Source organism: Myotis davidii, unplaced genomic scaffold (assembly GCF_000327345.1).
Source record: "Myotis davidii unplaced genomic scaffold, ASM32734v1 scaffold18, whole genome shotgun sequence".
NCBI lineage: Eukaryota > Metazoa > Chordata > Mammalia > Chiroptera > Vespertilionidae > Myotis > Myotis davidii.
Genome location: NW_006292696.1, coordinates 6,533,410 through 6,553,049, shown reverse-complemented (window position 1 = coordinate 6,553,049; position 19,640 = coordinate 6,533,410). Strand labels below are relative to the sequence as shown.

The following is a 19,640-nucleotide window of genomic DNA, read 5'->3' as shown; positions in this document are numbered from 1 at the left end:
ACAGCAAGAGATGAAGAGTTAGTGTTTTGTGGGGAGAGTTTCAGGGAGATGAATACGTTCTGGGGATAGTGGGGATGGCTGCACAACAATGTGGGCGTACTGAGTCTACTTAATACACGAAACGTAAAAATAGTGAAACTCTCCACTTAACATGGTTAAAATGGTAAATTTTATGTTCTATATATTCTCCCAAAATGAAAAAACAAAACAAAAACCAACCCTTTGAGGTGGCCCCTGCCTCTCTCCCTTCAGCTGGTCCTGAATACCCACCCCTGCCAGCCACACATCCTCATGTCTGTGTCTTTGCTGTGGCTACCCCTCTGTTTGGAACATTCTGGACCCCATTTTCTGCCTGGCTATTTGCTGCTGATCATCCTGAATTTGGTCTGAGCACCACCTCCCTGGCAAGTCTCCTCTGCCTGCCCCCTCCCGCCTCAGCCTGGTTTAGACAGCCCTCCTGGAGGCTCCCCAACAGCACTGCGTACCCCACGCCTGCACAACTCCCACGTTCAGTGAAAGTTTGTGCAGACGAGGAACTGGCATCGGCCGAGCCTGGCTGGCACAGGGAAGGTGTATTTCAGGTCTGGAGCCCAGCCCGGCCCTGCCCTGCAGGATGACCTGATTCATCCCAGCGGGTTATGAGCAAATGATTCATGGCTTCCTATGAGGAGATCCCCTCTGCTGAGTGTCTCTGTACTCCCTGCAGTGTGGGGAGTTGGCTCCATAATCAGCTCACCCTCCTTTTTAGAGAAAAGCCTGCTTGGCAGGCCTGGCCCCATCGCCCGGGCCCCAGCTGCTTACCACATTCTTAATGATTTCATCCTTCCCGTCCTGCCTCTGCACTTTCAGCAGGTGGTAGCAGAAGTCGAACAGGTCGAAGCGACGCTGCTGGCCCAGCAGGACGATGATGGAGCAGCCGGCCCAGTTCAAGCCATCACCAAAACATTGCCTGGAAGCAGGAGAGGAAGCAGCTGGAGTGAGAGGCAGGGAGGGGTGGGAAGGGGCCTCGTCTTAGACCAGGAGCACTGCTAGTGAGCAGCTGGTCTCTGGGACAATACCTTAATCTGTGAAATGGGTACAAGAGAAGCTATAGATCCGCTTGTTCCAGGGACTGTGGTTATATTATAAGCCCTTCTAACCACAAAGAGGTGTCAGTCTGTTGTCCCACTAATAGAAGAAAAATCGCCTTTGAAAAAGACAAATTTGCAAGGAGAAAGCCAACCAGCCCATGAGATTTATATGGCTGCTATTTCCAGCAAGTTAAAGAAGAATCAGTTTGGGCCCCATAAAGGAGCCCGGGAGCACCTGTGAGGGGAAGAGCCCTTTCAGACAGGAGACCAGCTGGCCAGTGCAGGACAGGAGGCAGGGACGGGGCACGGGGAAATACCCACTGGGTATGTGCAGGAAGCAGCTGATCAATGTTTCTCTCTCATCGATGTTTCTAACTCTCTATCCCTGTGCCTTCCTCTCTGTAAAAAATCAATAAAACATTTAAAAAAAATAATAAAATAAAATTTAACTGATGGACTGGAACTGAGCCTTGGACATCACTGGGATTTATATCTTAGTGGGGAGAAGGGCACATTCCAGGAAAGGCAACACGTGGCCGGAGGCAGAGATGAGCGTGTGCATGTGAGCGTGCACATTAGGGTCTGCGGACCGCATATGAGGGCCTTGTCTTTCTGAGACTGGACGCTGGGCTGATTGAATGGGCGGGAGGGGGAAACCTGCCCAGGTTGGGTTGCGGCTGAGGACAAGAAAGAGCAGAGAGATGACCCCTCGGCCTCCCAGATTGCCCGAGTTGCTGTTGAGACTTGGATCGTGCAGGCTGAGCTGCATCAGACTCAAGAGGACTTGCAGCCCCCACCCCACACACCGGCAGCATCTGCTCATGTGCCCCCGTGCCCCGTCCCTGCCCTCCTGTCCTGCACTGGCCAGCGGCCTCCCAGATTGCCCGAGTTGCTGTTGAGACTTGGATCGTGCAGGCTGAGCTGCATCAGACTCAAGAGGACTTGCAGCCCTCCCCCTGCCCACCACATTTCTGGCTGGGCTCTGGCAGCTGATGCCTCTTGGGGGGACCAGCTAATTGGAGGTGACCCGCCTTCCCTAGGGGGTACTCACTCAGCTGTGAACTCGTTGGTCCCCACGGGGATGCAGTAGACAAACTGCATGGCACTCCACAGCCGGTGGAACTCCACACACTCGTCCACATGCATGACACCGTTGGTGGGCGGCGGGCCCCGCCAGATGGGGTCCTGCAGGTAGCTCCGGATGCGGGTCAGGATGACCTCGAACATGGACAGGCCGCAGCACAGCCGCTCCTTGGTCAGCAGGTCACCCTCCCGAGCGATGGCAATTTGCTGGGGACAGAAACATGTATATAAACCTTCTATCCACATCTCAGAGACTCCCAAATGCTGGAGCGGCTATACCTGCAATTCATTCACCAGAACTGACGTCTTGCCCAGAGCAGGGCATTAACTTCGTAAACCTGAGCGCCGCGGCAGGGAAGTCTGGTAGTAAGTAAAGTCCACAAGCCATGGATAGAGGAACAGTTTTAAAGAATTTTGATACACCCATGTAATGAAGGAAATGCTAGGTAGACACTGAAAAGACGGAGACGATCCTAACGGTGTGATTGCTACTACGGTGCTACTGACTTCTAGCTCAACTCACCGAGTGTGTAACCTAGCAGGCCCTGTTCTAAGCACTTGGTAAGTATTGATTTCATTTATTCCTTACACCAACCCTGTGCAGTATGTGCCATTATTATTCCCATTTTACAGATGAAGAAACTGAGGTTCGGGGAGGCAGCCGGTGAGTGATACAGTGAGGCTCTGAATCCTGGTAGGTCTGTGGGTTAAATTGTTAAGCGAATAGAGCAAGTTGTAGGAAAGGACATATACTATAATCCTATGAAAAGACATCAATAACACACAAGCCCACAGACACACACACAACTCTATGTGGGGTGTGTATAAAACATTTTAGAAGGTGAGAAGGATTAACATCAGTTGTGAGAACAGATGGGCTTGATGAAGTGGGTGAGAGTTTCCCTTTTTATTTTAAATACTTCTGTACAGTTGGATGTGTTACAATGAGCGTATGTTACTCTTAAAATTTGCCACTGATTTCCCAGAATTAATTCCTCTAGCTAGAAGTCCTCTGACCACTGTAAATGATCTCTATTAATAACGTAAACTGGCTCTCCCCTGGCGTCTGCTTATTGAATCCCTGGCCATCGCTGGCTAGACCAGCAGCACATTAAGATGCATTACTGTCTGAGTGCCAAGTAAAAATAGCGGTACAGGTCTCAAAAGCCATGTGCAAAGTACGAGAGATGTTAACATCTAAGGTCAAAGTATGGTCTCCAAATCTAGGGACAAAGCTAACGAGGGTGGCTTCTAAGACCAAAAGACCCACAGGGTACCTGTGGGATGGACTCCCCAGGCGGTGGTCTCCCCAGAGAGCTCATTTTACAGGGAGCCTGGTGGGGACGGGCCTGCCTGATTTCTTGATGCAAGCTCTCACCCTGGAGCCCCCAGGAAGAGGAAAACCTCTCAATTAATCTGTGGAGGGAAATAAATCAGGAAACACCACTGTGGGAGCCTGTTAGGATATTGTGGGTCAGGAGTGCAGTTGTCATGACAACATGCTGAAAGAAGTCTCTAAATAAACCATGAATTGGGGAAGAAGAGTTTCACAACATTTGTTCCAAACAGGAAGGAGAGGGAACCCTGATTCAAGGGGACTCGTCTTGATTCTGTGGGCAGAGAAGGCAGCTCCTGAGCAGGGAAGGGAGCACTCAAGTTGCCACGGTGAACTAGGAATCGCTCTGACAGAATCCTGGGCCTGGGGCTTGATTCGTTCTCACAGGCCACTCTCTGTCAGACTGGCATTTGGTTCTTCCCTTCAGAAAGGAAGTGCCCAGGACAGCGAAGATGTTCATAAACAAATAAAGGATCTTGAGTCAGGAATATTCTCCTTCATAAGTTCATACAGAGAGTTATGAATGACTAATTAATCTCTTGTGCATTTAGTTAGTCTGAATCAATCCTCAAGGCTTGAAAATTGTGGGGAGATTAAAAAATTATGCCGAAACCGGTTTGGCTCAGTGGATAGAGCGTCGGCCTGTGGACTGAGAGGTCCCAGGTTCGATTCCGGTCAGGGGCATGTACCTTGGTTGCGGGCACATCCCCAGTGGGGAGTGTGCAGGAGGCAGCTGGTCGATGTTTCTCTCTCATCGATGTTTCTAGCTCTCTATCTCTCTCCTTTCCTCTCTGTAAAAACTCAATAAAATATATTTTAAAAAAATTAGCAAGGGGGTTTATAAGTCTGCAGAAAGACTATGAATTCTGGCGACCACCCCACCCCCACCTACTTACAGTCAACCATAGGGGCCTTGACTGAAATGGTTAGGGGCTTTATTCCTTTCCTTAAAAAAGTGGTTAGCCTTACAGTTTTCCTGTGAACTATAAATACATGGATGGTCACTGGGTAAAATCTAGAAAAAAAATTAAAATGTTAAGAAAATAAAAATTTCCCATAGACCCCATTACCCAGAGATGAGCTTTCTTAAAATACCGATGCATCATTTGTGTTCATGTATGTGTGTATAGACATCTATATTAACAAAATTTGGGTCATCTTATCTGTATTGCTTTTTTTTCTCTAAAACACCATTTCCTTCCATATTTTCACATGAATTTTTAATGGCTACACGAACTGGCCACTGACACACCATCATTTATTTAGTCCTCTCCTCTTGTGGGTTATTTTAAATTGTTTACAAATCTTCACCATCACAGACAATCCCTACACAACCAGCCTTACACAGAACACTTGCTGAGGTTACCTCTAGTTATTGCCTTAGGATAAAACCCTAGAAAGAGAACTGCTCCATCAAAGAGTATACTGTATAGTTTAAAAGCCTTTGCCACATGGTGACAGGCCCCTGCATGCCTGTCTGTGTGAAGCCTGTTCCTGACCCTGCCGGGTGCTCCGCTGCTCAGAGAAGCCGTCCACCAGCATGAGAGATGAACAGAGGTCGTTCCCTGTGATTTTCAATTACTTTTCCCGGACTACTGGGAAGGCTGGACACTTTCTCGGATGTTTGTCGGCATTTATATTTTTTATGTTGTCAGTTTTCTTTCATGTGCTTTCTTCGTTTGGTATGCTGTCATTTTTTTTTCTCTGAAAAAGTATATTATAGACTATTTGCTGTAAATACCCCCAATTTGTGCTTGGTGATATATGATCATAAATATATGTATGAGTGTATATATATAGTTTAACATAAATTTTATCCATTTCTACCATTTCTATTCCACTCGAGGGAGGGGGTTCTCTCATTTTCTGCCATTCTTTTTTTTTTTTTAAATATATTTTATTTAGTTTTTACAGAGAGGAAAGGAGAGAGACAGAGAGCTAGAAACATCGATGAGAGAGAAACATCGACCAGCTGCCTCCTGCACACTCCTCACTGGGGATGTGCCCGCAACCAAGGTACATGCCCTTGACCGGAATCGACCCTGGGACCTTTCAGTCCACAGGCCGATGCTCTATCCACTGAGCCAAACCGGTTTCGGCTCTGCCATTCTTTTCTGAGTTAACAAGGGACTAGACGAAGCACCTGTGAAACCACATGGAAATACATTTCCACATGGAGCACTCTGATTACATCTAGTGACCTTTGGAGGAGAATGATATCCTCCTTTAAAAAATATATATTTCTTATTGATTTCAGAGAGGAAGGGAGAGGGAGAGATAGAAACATCAATGAGAATCATTGATCAGCTGCCTACTGCATGCCCCCCACTGGGGACCAAGGCTGCAACCCAGACACATGCCCGGATTGGGAATCGAACCGCCACTTCCTGGTTCATAGGTTGATGCTCAACCACTGAGTCAAGCTGGCAGGACTGATGCTCTTCTTCTTAAAAAAAATAATTATTTGTGTTTTTAGAAGCCTTTTACTTATTTGTTCATCATAATGACCATGCAAGGCAAAACAAAACAGCTACTAGCCCATTTAATAGATGGGAAAACCAAGACTGAGATGTTAAATGTCTAGCGTTATGTTATGTGACAATGCAGGGGTGAAGCTGGGACCAGGACCCCTGTCTTCTGACCCTCTGCCAGAGTGTTCCTTCCAGGATAGCACTGGGCAACAAGTCAGGTCACCTCAATGTGTCACAGAAACCAATGCAAGCGATGCAATCATGTTAAAACCTCCTGACTTTGAATATGTAGCAGACCTGCCGTCACTGACCTACATACGGGTGAGGCAAAGGAGGTGTATAGTTGCGAGGAAGCAAAACACAGAGTTTATTCTTGTATTATTACTTATTCATTACTGTATAATTTTCCATATGAACAACTATGAACCTCCTTTTGCCTCACCCTGTATGACATGAGCCCCCCAAACCCCAGCCAGCTCAGAAGTTAATATTTAGTTAACTCTGCTTGGGTCCACAGGATGAGCACAGTTTTGGACTCTTTCTTGAGGGCCGGCAGATTTGTAAAACTGGCATTTCCTCTCCTGCAGACTGTCTAGGCTTTTGTTTATACAATACTCAGCGTTTGACAAATTGCGATTTATATCGGTCCCCAGGAAATGGTGTTGGCCAGAGCAGGGCAGGAGTCCAGCGCTCTGAGTGGAAACGCATGCCATAGCCCGGTGCGAGGGCCCGGATTCTTGTAGGATGACACCAGCCGAGGGGCAGGCACACTGCTATGTTGCCGGCCTGGGGGATTTCTCCCTAAAAGGAAATCGTTAGAAGTCTCCTCTGTTCAGCCCCCGAAGGCCGGGAAAGAAAGTGTGCGCCCTGCACAGTGTCTGAACTCCCTGAGGGGTGACTCAAAGAGCCTGCCCACGGAACGGTTAGTCACGTTTTCCAGAGGAGGTGGGTGGCATGCAGAGGGTCTGGCGCATCAGGGTGACACCGGGGCGGATCGGCTTTGCAATTTGCCCCAACTGCTTGCTATGCTTTTCAAGAGAAGAGAGACCCCAGAGTGAGAGTCTTCAGATACACACAGGACAGAGGACCACAGGAACGCAAGCCCAAGAGGGGGCTGAATCCTAAACCTCTGACAGAGAGCTCTGGCGACCAAAACGCACCATCTTGGCTTGGCCCCTCTGGTGCCCTGTCTCTCTTCTTCCTGAATTCTGCCCTGGTCCAGCACATGGTTTTCTTGTCTCTCTTTCTCCCCATTTTCCTTCTGTCCTGACCCCCAGCACAGTCTGTGAGTTCTCTGAAGGCAGAGGTTCCTGTCTTACTCGTCTTCACATTCAAAGCCACTGGTAGGACTGGTTTGTAAAAATTAGTTGCCGAATTCATGCCCATTCACCTTTGATAACATTCGAACATCTCAGAGGAGGCTGGTCTTTGATCCCCCCATCTCTGTCTCTCATCTTCTTCAGGGCTTGCCACCATTTTGACCTAGATGTGTATCATTTTCTAGGAAAAGTTTTACTTAAATGGTTTTTTTGTGTGTGTGTGTGGGTGGGGGGGCTTTAAAAATGTACAAATGGCATCAAACTGTATGAGCTGTGGTGTAACAACTTGCTTTATTCATCCAGCCATGTGCTTATGATCTACCCACATGGATGAACCCGGATCGAATTTTCCTTTTCATGATTACATAACGAGCTCTCAGAGTTTAGATGATGTCATCTCCTTTTGTTTAGTCAACCCTGCACTGACTGACATTTAGGTTGCTTCTAGCTTTTTCTTTAATGAGCAATGTGGCAGTAAACACCTGGTTCCTGCAAGCGTTTCCCTGGCAAAGATGTGCAGACGTGGGCTGCTGGCTCACAGGGTGTGTGGAGTTTTAATTCTGAGAGATAACATAGCAGAACTCAACTCTTGAACCCGAACAGGGCATCATGGGTCCTTGTCTGATTTCCTTCTTCCTTGGCAGCATGGAGGACACAGGGGGTGGAAGGAAGAACTCAGGCTTGACAGCCAGGAAATCTCACTCCAGATCTGCCCTGCCACTCACAGGCTTTGGGGTTAGACAATCTCTTCCTCTCTCTGGGCCCCAGTTTCTCTATAAAAAGAGGGGCTGGACCAAATGCTCTCCCTCTAAAGCTCCTTTCAGTGAAGGGTCGTACCTGAGGGGTCCCCAGCCGCTCTATCAGAGGGACCAGGTGAAGCGGGGCATACTTGGCTTCCAGGCGTTTCATCCGGACTTCCAGACGCTCCCCCTCTGTCAAAGAGCAGTAGGCAGAGAGTGAGATCCAGGCCACAACAGGGGGACCTGGGGAAGGGACACTCCCAGAGGATGCGGAGAGCGGCGACCTATTTGCAGTCTAAAACTTGAATGGAGCCTGTAGAACTGTTCTCCTTGTTTTTGGTGTGATCAGGACTCACTATAAGAAAAAAGATTCTATTCTCTCTGTCCAGCAATGGAATCATCTACCTCGTGGGATGATGAGAGTTCCCCATCACTCGAAGGATTCAAACCCAGGCTAGACAGCAAGAGGCTAGGGATGTTCCAGAAGGACGAAGAAACAGGCCTGGGGCACCATCCAAGTCTACCATTCTGTGACCATTTCACAGCTGCCCAAAGCTTTAACCTTCTCCCTTTCTGACTGCAGATCTGGTTTATTGGGACTAAGTAAGCATAAAGTTCAAAATCAAGTTGGCTTCTGAGTGGCTGTTAGTGGTTTCTTACCTTTGATGTAGACTCGCGGCAAGATATTTTGGAAGGGCGCAGCATGGAGCAAATCACAGACTTCCTCCTGAGACTGCAAACAGAGATGGAGGGAAATTTTTAAAAAATCACTTTAAACCAGGAAGAATTTTCATTCCTAAAAATTTGAGCACTGGAGTCAGCCAGACCTGAGTTCAAATCCTGCCACTTTACTTGCTAGCTGTGGGATATTAGTCTCTCTGAGACTATTTACCTGCAAAATGAAGATGTGAATAGTACCCATTTTAAGGGGCTGCTGTGAGGATTAATTGAGAGAATGCATAACTTCATAGCAAAGTCCCTGGCACACGATGAGTGTGCAGCACATTTTCATTATAATCTTATAAGGAGTTTGCTGAAGAATTCGGATGAGTGACAGTGGGATCAAGCAGAGATAATGGGCCCCAGACTGTGTTTGTCTCATTGGTTGTGAGGCCTGTGGGTTCAAAGCAGCTAGCTGGGCCAACCCTCCAACTCACTAATCAGGATGATGCTGACCTCGTAAGGTAAGTTGGGAAGAGATTACCCTTTTGTATTTTCTGGGAGAGAGGATGTAGAATCAGTATTACTTCTTCCCTAAGTGTTTCTTAGAATTCACAAGAAAACCATCTGTATCTGAAGTTTTCTTTGCTGAAAGCTTTAAAAACAACAACAAAAAATGAGGTATAGCCCTGCTGGTTGGCTCAGTGGTTGAGAATTGACCTATGAACCAGGAGGTCATGGTTTGATTCCAAGTCAGGGCATATACCCTGGTTGCGGCCTCGATCTCCAGTAGAGGGTGTGCAGGCGGCAGCCAGTCAATGATTCTCTCTCATCACTGATGTTTCTCTCTCTCTCCCTCTCCCTCCTTCTCTGAATAAAAAAATATTTTTAAAAAACTAGGTATAACATTTCTTTAGTAATAGGACCATTCAGGTTATCGATATTTCTGAGTGAGTTTGGGGGTTTGTGTGTCTCAAGGACTTGCTCCTTTTATCTAAGTTTAATTTGTGGACATAGAGTTGCTTGCAGTAGACCTTTGATGTCTGTGGGATCTATAGTAATCTCCTTATTTCATTCCTGGTATTGGTAATTTGTGTCTTCTTTTTTCTCTTGGTCAGTCTGGCTAGAGGTTTATCAATTTCATTGATTCCCCTCTCCCCCCAAAGAACCAGATTTTAGTTTCATTCATATTTCTCTATAGTTTTTGCTTTCAATGTTACTGATTCCTGTTCTTGTCTTTATTATGTTCTTTCTTCTGCTTGCTTTGGGTTTAATTTGCTTTTCTTTCTCTAGTTCCTTATGATAGAGGCCTAGATACTGATTTCATAACTTCTTTTTAAAGATAATATTCAGGCTACTCTTCTATACCTCCAGTAATCAATAGCTCAGAACTTCTGGAGGCAGCCCAATTCATTTTTGAGCCTAGGACATAATAGTTTCTCAATTATTTATTAAGTGAATGAATATTTCCCCCTTATGTTTCTTAGATGAGTATGTAAATGAGCATATTTATCTATATGACAATCCTCCAAATACAAGAATATTATTACATCCATTCATCTTACAAATACGTATTGAGCAGTAGGCACTGTTCTAGGTTTTGCAGGTATGATGTTGAACAAGTTAGACTAGATCTCTGCACTCACATGGCATTTACAGTCTAGTTCATAGAGACAGATAACAAAGGTAAATAAATCAGGAAATTTCACATAGTGATAAGACCAACAGGGTAATAAGCTAGAGTGACTGGGGAAGGGACTACTTGAGAGAAGGTGGTTAGGTAAAAATCTTTTTTTGAGGCAAACACATTTAAATAAAGAATGGAATGAAGTGAGGGAGCAAGCTATGTAGGTATGAGGTAAGAGCGTTCCAGTGCAAAGGGCCTGGGGCAGAAAGTCAACTGGAGTAAAGTGATGCAGGAATCATAGTCCAGTCTGAGGCCCTGATGGTAGGGAGGGACCAGTTCATGTGTGGCCTCATAAGCATGGTATGAAGCCTGGATTTTATTTGAAGGGCAATGAGGAACTGCTGAAGTATCCACACAGGTACCCCACTGCCAAGTTTTTTATCTTTCTTGTTTGCTTCCAAAATTTTAGTTGCTCCTAGAAATGCCTTGTTACTAGAAAAGTTGCCCGTTGTATGAACTATCCACGTTCTGTTTTGTTAATGTGGGTGAAATTGATCTTGGGAGACATTTAGGAGATATGAAAAGAGGCAATGTTGCTGACTTATCCATTTTACACAATGAGCTTCCACTTCAGATTTCTTTGGGGGAGACAAGAGTGTCCATTTACCCCTATCCTCCCCACCACCACGCGGAGTTTGCAAACTTCAGAACTCCAAAGGTTCCTGGGAAGGATGCTTCATGCTGGTATGCCTCCTGTGTGTTCTCCACCTGGCAATGCCATTTGTTAATGAAGGTGAGGAAAGACACACGGATGTGGTGTCCTGGTAAAGGTGGGAAAACATTCGCCAAGGAGCTCCCAGAGGAGGCGTTACGTGGCCATTTGCATAGTGGGGTGGCTGCATACTCTGCAACACCTCCTTGGGAGGTATTTGTTCGGCATTTGTTTGCTGAGGCCATAGCGATGATAAAAATATCTAGTTCAGCCCTAGGTGGTTTGGCTCAGTGGATAGAGTGTCAGCCTGAGGAATGAAGGGTCCCGGTTTGATTCCAGTCAGATATACATGTAAACCATTTTTTGCCTTCCCATAAAAGTGCTATCTATCTATCTATCTATCTATCTATCTATCTATCTATCTAATGTCTAGTTCAGTGTGGAGCACACACAGGCCTGCGTCAGGGACCCAAACAAGCTTCCACTGTGGGTGCCAATGCTAACGGCTGACCTCCCTCTAGTCCAATCTCAGTCTGAAAGGATCCACACTTGGCCTTCAACTCTGCCCAGGAACCCACCCAGCCACTGGCCTGTGAAGTCCACTGAGCGTGTGTAGGATCAATATCACTGCTGCACTAGAGGCAAAATGTAAATATATTATCGCTGGTTACAAGAGAAAACAACAGAAATTATAAGTGGTACAATGAAATATTGAGAGGAAGAGTGAGAAGAGATGTAAATGAGCTAAAACCTCATCTTTCCAAATAGGGAGTCTGTAAGTATTGTCTAAAGTGGCTAAGTAAGAAACAGGGGTCATCCTCATCTTATCAGGCATCATGGAGATAACTAGAAGAACTTGAGTCAGGAATGATGAGAACAGGTTGCCTGGCGAGTGGGATGCAGGTGGGGAGAGGTACAGTCGGGCCAAGAAGGATGCTTTGCATCATGAGCTCATCTATATTTTTTAATTTGTTTTCAGGTGCAATTAAGAGCAATTTAAATGGAACAAAGTGAAGAAGTTGGATTAAACGGTGTCTCAGGGTCCTTCCCTAGAACAGAGAGTCTGTAACAACATAATCACCTGTTCTCCAGGGAATGAGAGGCAATGAGTATTTACTGAGCACCGTGTGCCGGGTGCTTTGTACCCACTATCTGCCCTACACCCCAGAATATCCTGGGAGGCATCCCATCCTATGCGTGAGGACATGGAGGCTCTCAGGAAGGTGACAAAGAAACAGTGGGGTGGACACTGAGACCCAGGGCCCCACTTCCACACCCACTGCTTTTCCACAGCAGCCCATGCAGCCAAAGCCTTGGGACACTTGAAATATGCCCCCCTCCCATTTTACATACATATGATGAAAAAAAAATAAAATTATAAAAAACAGAAACAGGAGAAAATTACTTAAAATCTCACCACCTGAGAAACTTTTTAGCCTCACTCATATCTGATTAGGATTATATCCTTTGTTGCTTTATTTGCTGGGTTTCTGGTCATAGCTATTAACATTCTTTAAACTTGAACATACTGTAATATGTATATGCAGCTTGAAGAATGGAATGACTCTTGAGCCATCTTCCAGAAAAAAGAAATAGGAAGTTACTGATACCTGTGTTCTCTACCCTCCAAAGGGAGCCTCCATCCTGAATTTGTGTAAGTAGTTTCTTTGCAGGCAGCAAATTTTGGAAGATCTGCTGGTGTGATTCCAAGGTAAGGTACAGGACACTCATATGGTCAAATGTATACCCATAAATTGATACCTATAAATTCCTCCCAAACCAACGTTCTCCCCTCACTCTTACCACTCCACAAAGACTTACTCAAATTTCGCCTTCTGAGAGTCTTCCAAGCCCCTCCAGTCTATAGTTTTCTTTTAAAAAACTGATCAGCCCAGCTAGTATGGCTCAGTGGTTGAGCGTCCACCTATGAACCAGGAGGTCAGGGTTTGATTCCTGGTCAGGGCACATGCCCAGGTTGTGGGCTCGATACCCTTGCCTTCTCCTTTGGTTCCTGATGCCTTTTTGGTCTTCTTCTGTGTGATGGTCTTTAGACTTAGAGATACCATTTCTATAATTGGGAGGCACTGCGTATTTATCTATACTAATAATAGAGAAATATGCAAATTGTCTGGGACGCTGTCACAGTAACAGTAACAACCAAACAGCATGCTGCATGGGGTGACCAGGCTGGCAGGGGGATTAGTGAGGGATGACCAAACTACTGAACAGCAGGCTGCGTGAAGCGACCAGAGGGATGTCCAACTGCCTAAACTGGCAGTCAGGATATGTCAGTTTAGGCAGTTGGACATCCCCTGAGGGGTCCCGGATTGGAGAGTGTGCAGGCTGAGCTGAGGGAACCCCTCCCCACCCCCCAGTACACAAATTTCGTGCACCAGGCCTCTAGTGAGGATATAAGTAAAGACAGTAGTGCTTCTTATTAAATGAAGAAATGGGTGACAGGGGGGAGCTGAGAACTCCCAGGACTGTCTGGCTTGATCTGTAAGTGGCCACGGGCCTATAGGACAATCATCTTTCCTAAAACCAACCTTACCTTTTTCTCCCTCAAGTTTGTGTTATGAAAAATGTTAAAGAAACAAAATACTTGAAAGAACAATGAACATTCTTATACCCTTGATGCAGCATCACTGCGAACATTTTGCTACATCTGCTTTGACTATATGTTTTACTGAATCACTTGAACATAAGTTAAAGCTATTGCATTACTCGGCGTTAAATACTTCAGCACGCAACTCCTAAAAACAAGGACATCCTCAGTACCATGATCACAATGCTAAAAAAAATTCTTAGCCCTGGCCAGATATCTCAGTTGGTTAAAGCATCGACCGATACACCAAGGTTGCCGGCCAGGGCATATACAAGAAGCAACGTCCCACCCTTGCCCCTCTAAATTAATCAATCAATAAAAAAACTTAAAAATTCTTAATATCATATAATATGCAGTCAATACCAAAATTTGCTCGGTTCTTAAAAAATTTCTTCTATAGTTTTTCTTTTTTTTAACTGGGATCCAACCACGATGAGTTTTCTGAAGTTTCTGCACCTACCAAGCGCCACAGTGATGCTTATTATTCCTGTTGCCTAGGACAACACTAATGTATTATGTTCCAAGAGAGGTGATCATTAGATGATTAATAAGGATCAAGCTCGAATGTAAAATTGCTCTTTGCCAACAGTGCAAGTCAAAGCCAAAAGGTTTTTGGTCAGAATGCAAAAAATATTTTATTGGTAAGGAACCCACATCAAAATTTTTTAAGGGATGAGTGTTTTATTTTGGCACTGCTTTCAGCCTTAGAAATGTCCTTTTCTGTTTCACTTAATTTAAAACTGATAGACCATCAAATACCACAAAAACCTCATGTTCCCAATGTAGCCCACGAGGTTAATGGGGGACTGCTTTCTCTCGGCTGAAGGATACCATGAAAATGCAAAACGCATATTTTAAAAAACAGGATCACTGTGATCCCAGGCATGCCGGGCCCATGTAGAACAATAGCTTCTCCCTTTAGGCTCTGCCTCTGGGTGAAAAACACCGCCCCATTTTAGCGGATTTCCTAAAGGTAGTCATCAGAGCAATCTCGGAACAATATTTTCTTAAATAACAGTTTGCTCTGGGTTTTGAGGCCACAGAAAGACACATAACACTAACATGAATGTCATATGTTTTTATCTTTGTCGAGTGAGTGAGGAGAAATGAGCTGGCAAACTGGAGGTCGAGCCCCCACAGGAATCCCCTGCGGTTTTCTGGCTCAGAAAGGCAGGGAGGGGATGGGGCCTGACCAGAGAGCCCAGAGGTCTGGTTTAAACATTCCCTTATATGGACGCACATAGATGGTCAGTGTCTGTGCTTCCCGCAGACTGATGCTAAGCCCCAAGGATACAGGGCCTGTGGAGCAGGCAAGAAATTAGGCTTCCCACATCCACATGACCCTCCTTGGTACAGAACGTACCAGCTGTAGCTTCCGGCCCCTCATCTGAAGCTGCGGGTACAGGGGGAAGCTGAGGTGCGGTCCACGTGCTCCTGCTCCGGCGGCCGCTCCCTTCAGGAGCAAGCTCTCTGTAGCCCGGCTAAATAAATCAGTCATTTAATCTGATCTGGTTCTGTGTGTGGTCTTCCCCACCAATCTGAGCCTCACCTGCATTAATGCTCCATATTGTGATGTTTCACCTCCACCCCTTCCCCCACCCCCCGAATTGTCAAGAGGAAAAAGAATTATTATTCTGGATCAGAACCATGTGTGGTCAACTGGGAAAGCTCTACAACCAAGAAACTGCCCTAGAAAGTAACTCTCTTCCCACCCCACCCACAACAATGCATGTCCATGTCTACCAAGGCGGGCATTTCCCAAAGGGTGCGAATTGGGGTACAGGGAAAGGGCATTTCATAACAGTGAGCACACAGTGAGGAGGTTACTGCCTTCCCAGTTTCCTGTCCATCGTTCTGACAACTTCAATGAGAAAGTCTCCATTTGCAGCCTTTCCTAAGAGCAACCCCATTACCTCTGGAACATGTGCTAAGCTCTGCTTTTAACACAGAGAGGGAGCAGGCTTCCGGTGCAGAGGCCCGAGCAGGCGGCAGCTGGAATGACACAGCCTTGCCTTACTCTGATTGGATTTATTATTCTGGTTGCTTTCTAAGGGTGATAAGAGATGATGAGTTTTTAATGGAGGTGATGTAAAGTGTTCCTTGAAAATAAGTTGAAGTTACGAAGTAAGCGAACTGAAATAAAACTATCATGGAAGGAAAGGACCTGTGGTCTGCAGGTACAGCAAGAACTGGGACAAGCACACAGCAATGACTGAGCTCTGGAAACAGCCGTTCAAGGAGACCCCTCCCAGGTCAGGGGCTCCCCATCCGGACTGCACGTCTCCGCTTGGTGAAGATCATTTTTATGACTACACAGAGGAAAAACGCATACATGAGGGAAATTTATATGCTGAGACATGAGAGCGTCTGGAAGGCGTCCCCCGGACTGTGAGCAATGGCTCTGGCAGCGTGGCAATGTGGCTTTTGTGTTCTTCTTTCTGCTCCTCTGGGTGTCCTAGCAGTGAATTTATTTCAGTTATGCAACAAGGAAACCAAATTAAAGCGCCTATAAAGTGGGAGCAGGAGATAAAGGAACCAGATGTGAAGCTGGAATTAAGACAAACATAAAAAGTAAAACCCCAAACCCACACAACAGTCCGCACAGTGCGGCGGATCGCCTCTCTGTCCCTGCGTGCCAGCCGGAAGGCTCCTGGTTCTCGCCCCACTCCCGCTCTAGCTGCACCCCTGGGAAGGGCGTCTCCCTCTCAGGGCCTCAGTTTCCGTTCCGTGAAATGGGGGATTGCACTGGATCGGTGGTTCTCAGTAGGGGGAGGTTTTGTCCTCCAAAGGAATATCAGGCAGTGCCTGGAGACCTTTTCAGGGTCACACTGGGGAAGGTGCTACTGGCACCTACTGGGTAGACCCCAGAGATGCTGCCCAAGATCCTACAGTGCACAGGACAGGCCTCTACAACAAAGGATTCTCTGTCCAAAATGTCAGGGGTGCCGAGGCTGAGACATGTGCTCTGGATGGTCTTGATGGTTTCCCAGATCTGACCTACATTCGACTGTGAGTTTGGGCCAGCGTTTCCTCACCTCCTGGAAGAGAAGCAAAGCTCTCACGGCCCACCACACTGTGGCTGTGGCCCACTCAACTACGAGGGGGAGAGAAGAAATAAACAACAGGGTCAAAGGCAGGAAACAGTCTCAAGTCCTCAGGGGGAGGCCTGGCAGTAAAAGGCAGATGTGGACTGAGGCCTCCCTTCCTCACGTGAATGAACAGGGCCCCCTCCTGGTGTATGTCGGCATAGCAAGCAATGGGTTGATGGGCGGAAAACCATACAATATTTGAAATAAAAACATGGTGTTGGTGGGATATTTCTCTAATGACCACCTTATGACTTCTCGGGATAAAAGAGGAAATACTAATCAATCATAGCAGAATTTCCTTGAAAAACATAACAGACTTGTAAACAGTTACTTAAGAAAGGCTGACTCAATTTAGATAAGACTCAATATGGAAGAGCCTGCCACAACCAGACCCCTTGTGGACGCCAGATAAATAACAGGTGCAGCATGACCATGCAGAGTGGGGAGGAGAGGTCTTTTCAATCAGTGGTGCTGGGCCAACTTGGCAAGAAATGTGATTGGATTCCTACCTCCCAGGAAACATAAGCATCTAGTCCAGATACATAACACACTTAAAGGCCTATTACGTCTTAAAAGGCTAAACTCTAAAACTTTTAGAAGATAACTTAACTTCATGACTTTACAGTAAGGAAGACTTTTTAAATAAGTCAAAGAGCACCAGCCATACTGGAAAAATAAAATACACTACACCTTAGGAACTTCTGTTCATCTAAAGATAAGCTGCAGGAATATATTTGCAATACATATACCTACAATATATAAATAACAGCCGCAGATCAATAAAAAAAAAAAAGGTAACTCAATAAGAAATAGGTGAAAACATTGAACAGCATTTCACGAAGAGGCTGTCCAAATGGCAATGCCATATGGAAAGAGACTCAGCCTCATTGGTCATCAGGGAAATAAAAACCATAATGAGATACCATGACACATCTACCAGAATGCTTATGAATGCTGAAAAGAGACAAAGTGTTCATGAGGATGCAAAGAATTAAAACTCCAATACCTCGCTGAATGGGGAAATAAATGGGTACAACCATTTTTGTAAAATTGCCTGGCAGTCCTCTACTGAAGCTAAAGATGTGTCCACACATGGACTCAGCCATTGTACTGCCATGTATTTACCTGATACAGATGGGAGTGTATACTCACCCAAAGAAATGTACAAGGATATTCATGACAGCTCCTTTCATAACGGTATCCAACTGCAAATCATTCAAATGTCCATCCCAAGTAAAATGGACAATTCAATTAATCTATGCAGTGAGAATACTGCATATTCTGTATATTACTAGATGTACAGTGGACCTTAATTAAAAGCACTAAGAAAACAAACACCCCACTCCATAGGTGTATGGGGTTCTGTACTAATAATGCACCCTGAATATTAAGAAAATTTACAAGCACTCAAGTTAAAGAAGAAAATATACCTTTGTCTAAGTCATCACTTTTCAATTTATATTCTCTCTATCTAAAAAGTAATGAGATACTAATAAACTGTTAAAAACAAAAAGGCAAGCCACAGAATGAGAAGGTGCTTGCAGAATATACACCAATATGGAGCCCACACCAGAAAGAACTGCAAGACTGTTAGAAAAAGACAGATGACATCAAAGAAAAATGGGCAAGACTTCTCACTTTGTACTTTGCAGTATCTTTCCAGGTTTTCTAAACTATTATATACACTTCTACCTTTTTATATTTACTTTCGGTTCAATAATACTACACGAATATACTGTCCGTGTAAAATATCAGACACTCCAGATAAAAGTAAAGTCCCTATTGACCTTTAATCCTGGTTCCCTCCAATACATAGAGAAAATGACTAAATTATTATGCTTTTTTCCCCTAGTTTTTTTTTTTTTAATGCGGTATTCTTTTGTGGGTTTTAATGTTTTGTTTATTTTACATGTGTGGCATCATACTGATGTGTGTCTTGTCCTGGGACTAGCTTTTCCCCCACTCAATATTATGACTTTTACCTTGTTTTCTGTTGGTATATACAAAGTTACTGTAGTTATTACCTTATTCTTTTTTAAAAAAGAATTTTTTAACTGATTTCAGAGAGGTAGGGAGAGGAAGGGAGAGAAACATCAATGGTGACAATCATTGACTGACTGCCTCCTGCACACCCCACAGTAGGGATTGAGCCTGCAACCTGGCCATGTGCCCTAGCCGGAAATCGAACCATGACTTCCTGGTTCATAGGCCAACGCTCAACCACTGAGCCAATCAGCCGAGCTAGTACCTTATTCTTTTTCATGACTTCAGAGTCCTCCATAGCATGGATGCTCCACAGGTTACATAGCCCTGCCCCCTGGATGGCCATTGAGTCGAACTCCTTCCTCCTTGCCACCCCCCACTTATTTTTGCTCCTAGTCCCCCTGTTTAATGAGAACAATTGATATGTTATTTAAATGTGTATGTAATTCCAGCTTCATAAAGTAAAAAACTCCAGAAAGCTCACGCCTCATTCTAACCTCAGAAAGTGTCATGGCTTTGGGGATTTCCCCAGTTGTCTATGTAGAAAGTGGAGCGCACAGCTTTGGGGAGCCCTGACCTTCGCTATGTGCCTGCCCCCATCCCCAGGACTGGGAATAGTGCTAAAAACCTATGACTTTGTTTTTCTACCTCAGCTGCTGATGTGCTGTGCGACCTTGGGCGAGTGGCTCCCCTCTCTGGTTCCTCACTTCCCCACTTATGAATGGGGGAGGGCGGGGTTGGAACATATCCTCTGTTTGGGGTCTCTCTCAGCTCTGAGGAGTGTCCTGTTGTCTTCAGTGATACATGCAAGTGACCACCAAGGCAGGGATGCCTGAGAAACATTTCCCCTTTCCGTGTAGCCCCGTCCACAGTCTGCCTCTCGGGGTTTGTCAGGAGAAGTGTAATTGATGCTCAGGAGACACCCAGGACCCGAGGCTTCAGGTA

General features: G+C 45.5%; 1 protein-coding gene across 2 annotated transcripts in view; it reads right to left on the bottom strand.

Annotated features, from left to right (window-relative positions):
- CYFIP2 (cytoplasmic FMR1 interacting protein 2) overlaps nt 1–19,640 on the bottom strand; it is an 88,236-nt gene that overhangs the window by 3,486 nt on the left and 65,110 nt on the right. For both annotated transcript variants that reach the window (XM_006766297.2, XM_006766298.1), the window contains 4 exons: nt 8,680–8,752; nt 8,117–8,211; nt 2,122–2,360; nt 802–949 (listed from right to left, as the gene is read on the bottom strand). In XM_006766297.2, the coding sequence (XP_006766360.1) occupies nt 802–949; nt 2,122–2,360; nt 8,117–8,211; nt 8,680–8,752 (555 nt within the window). The remainder of the gene's footprint in view (nt 1–801; nt 950–2,121; nt 2,361–8,116; nt 8,212–8,679; nt 8,753–19,640) is intronic.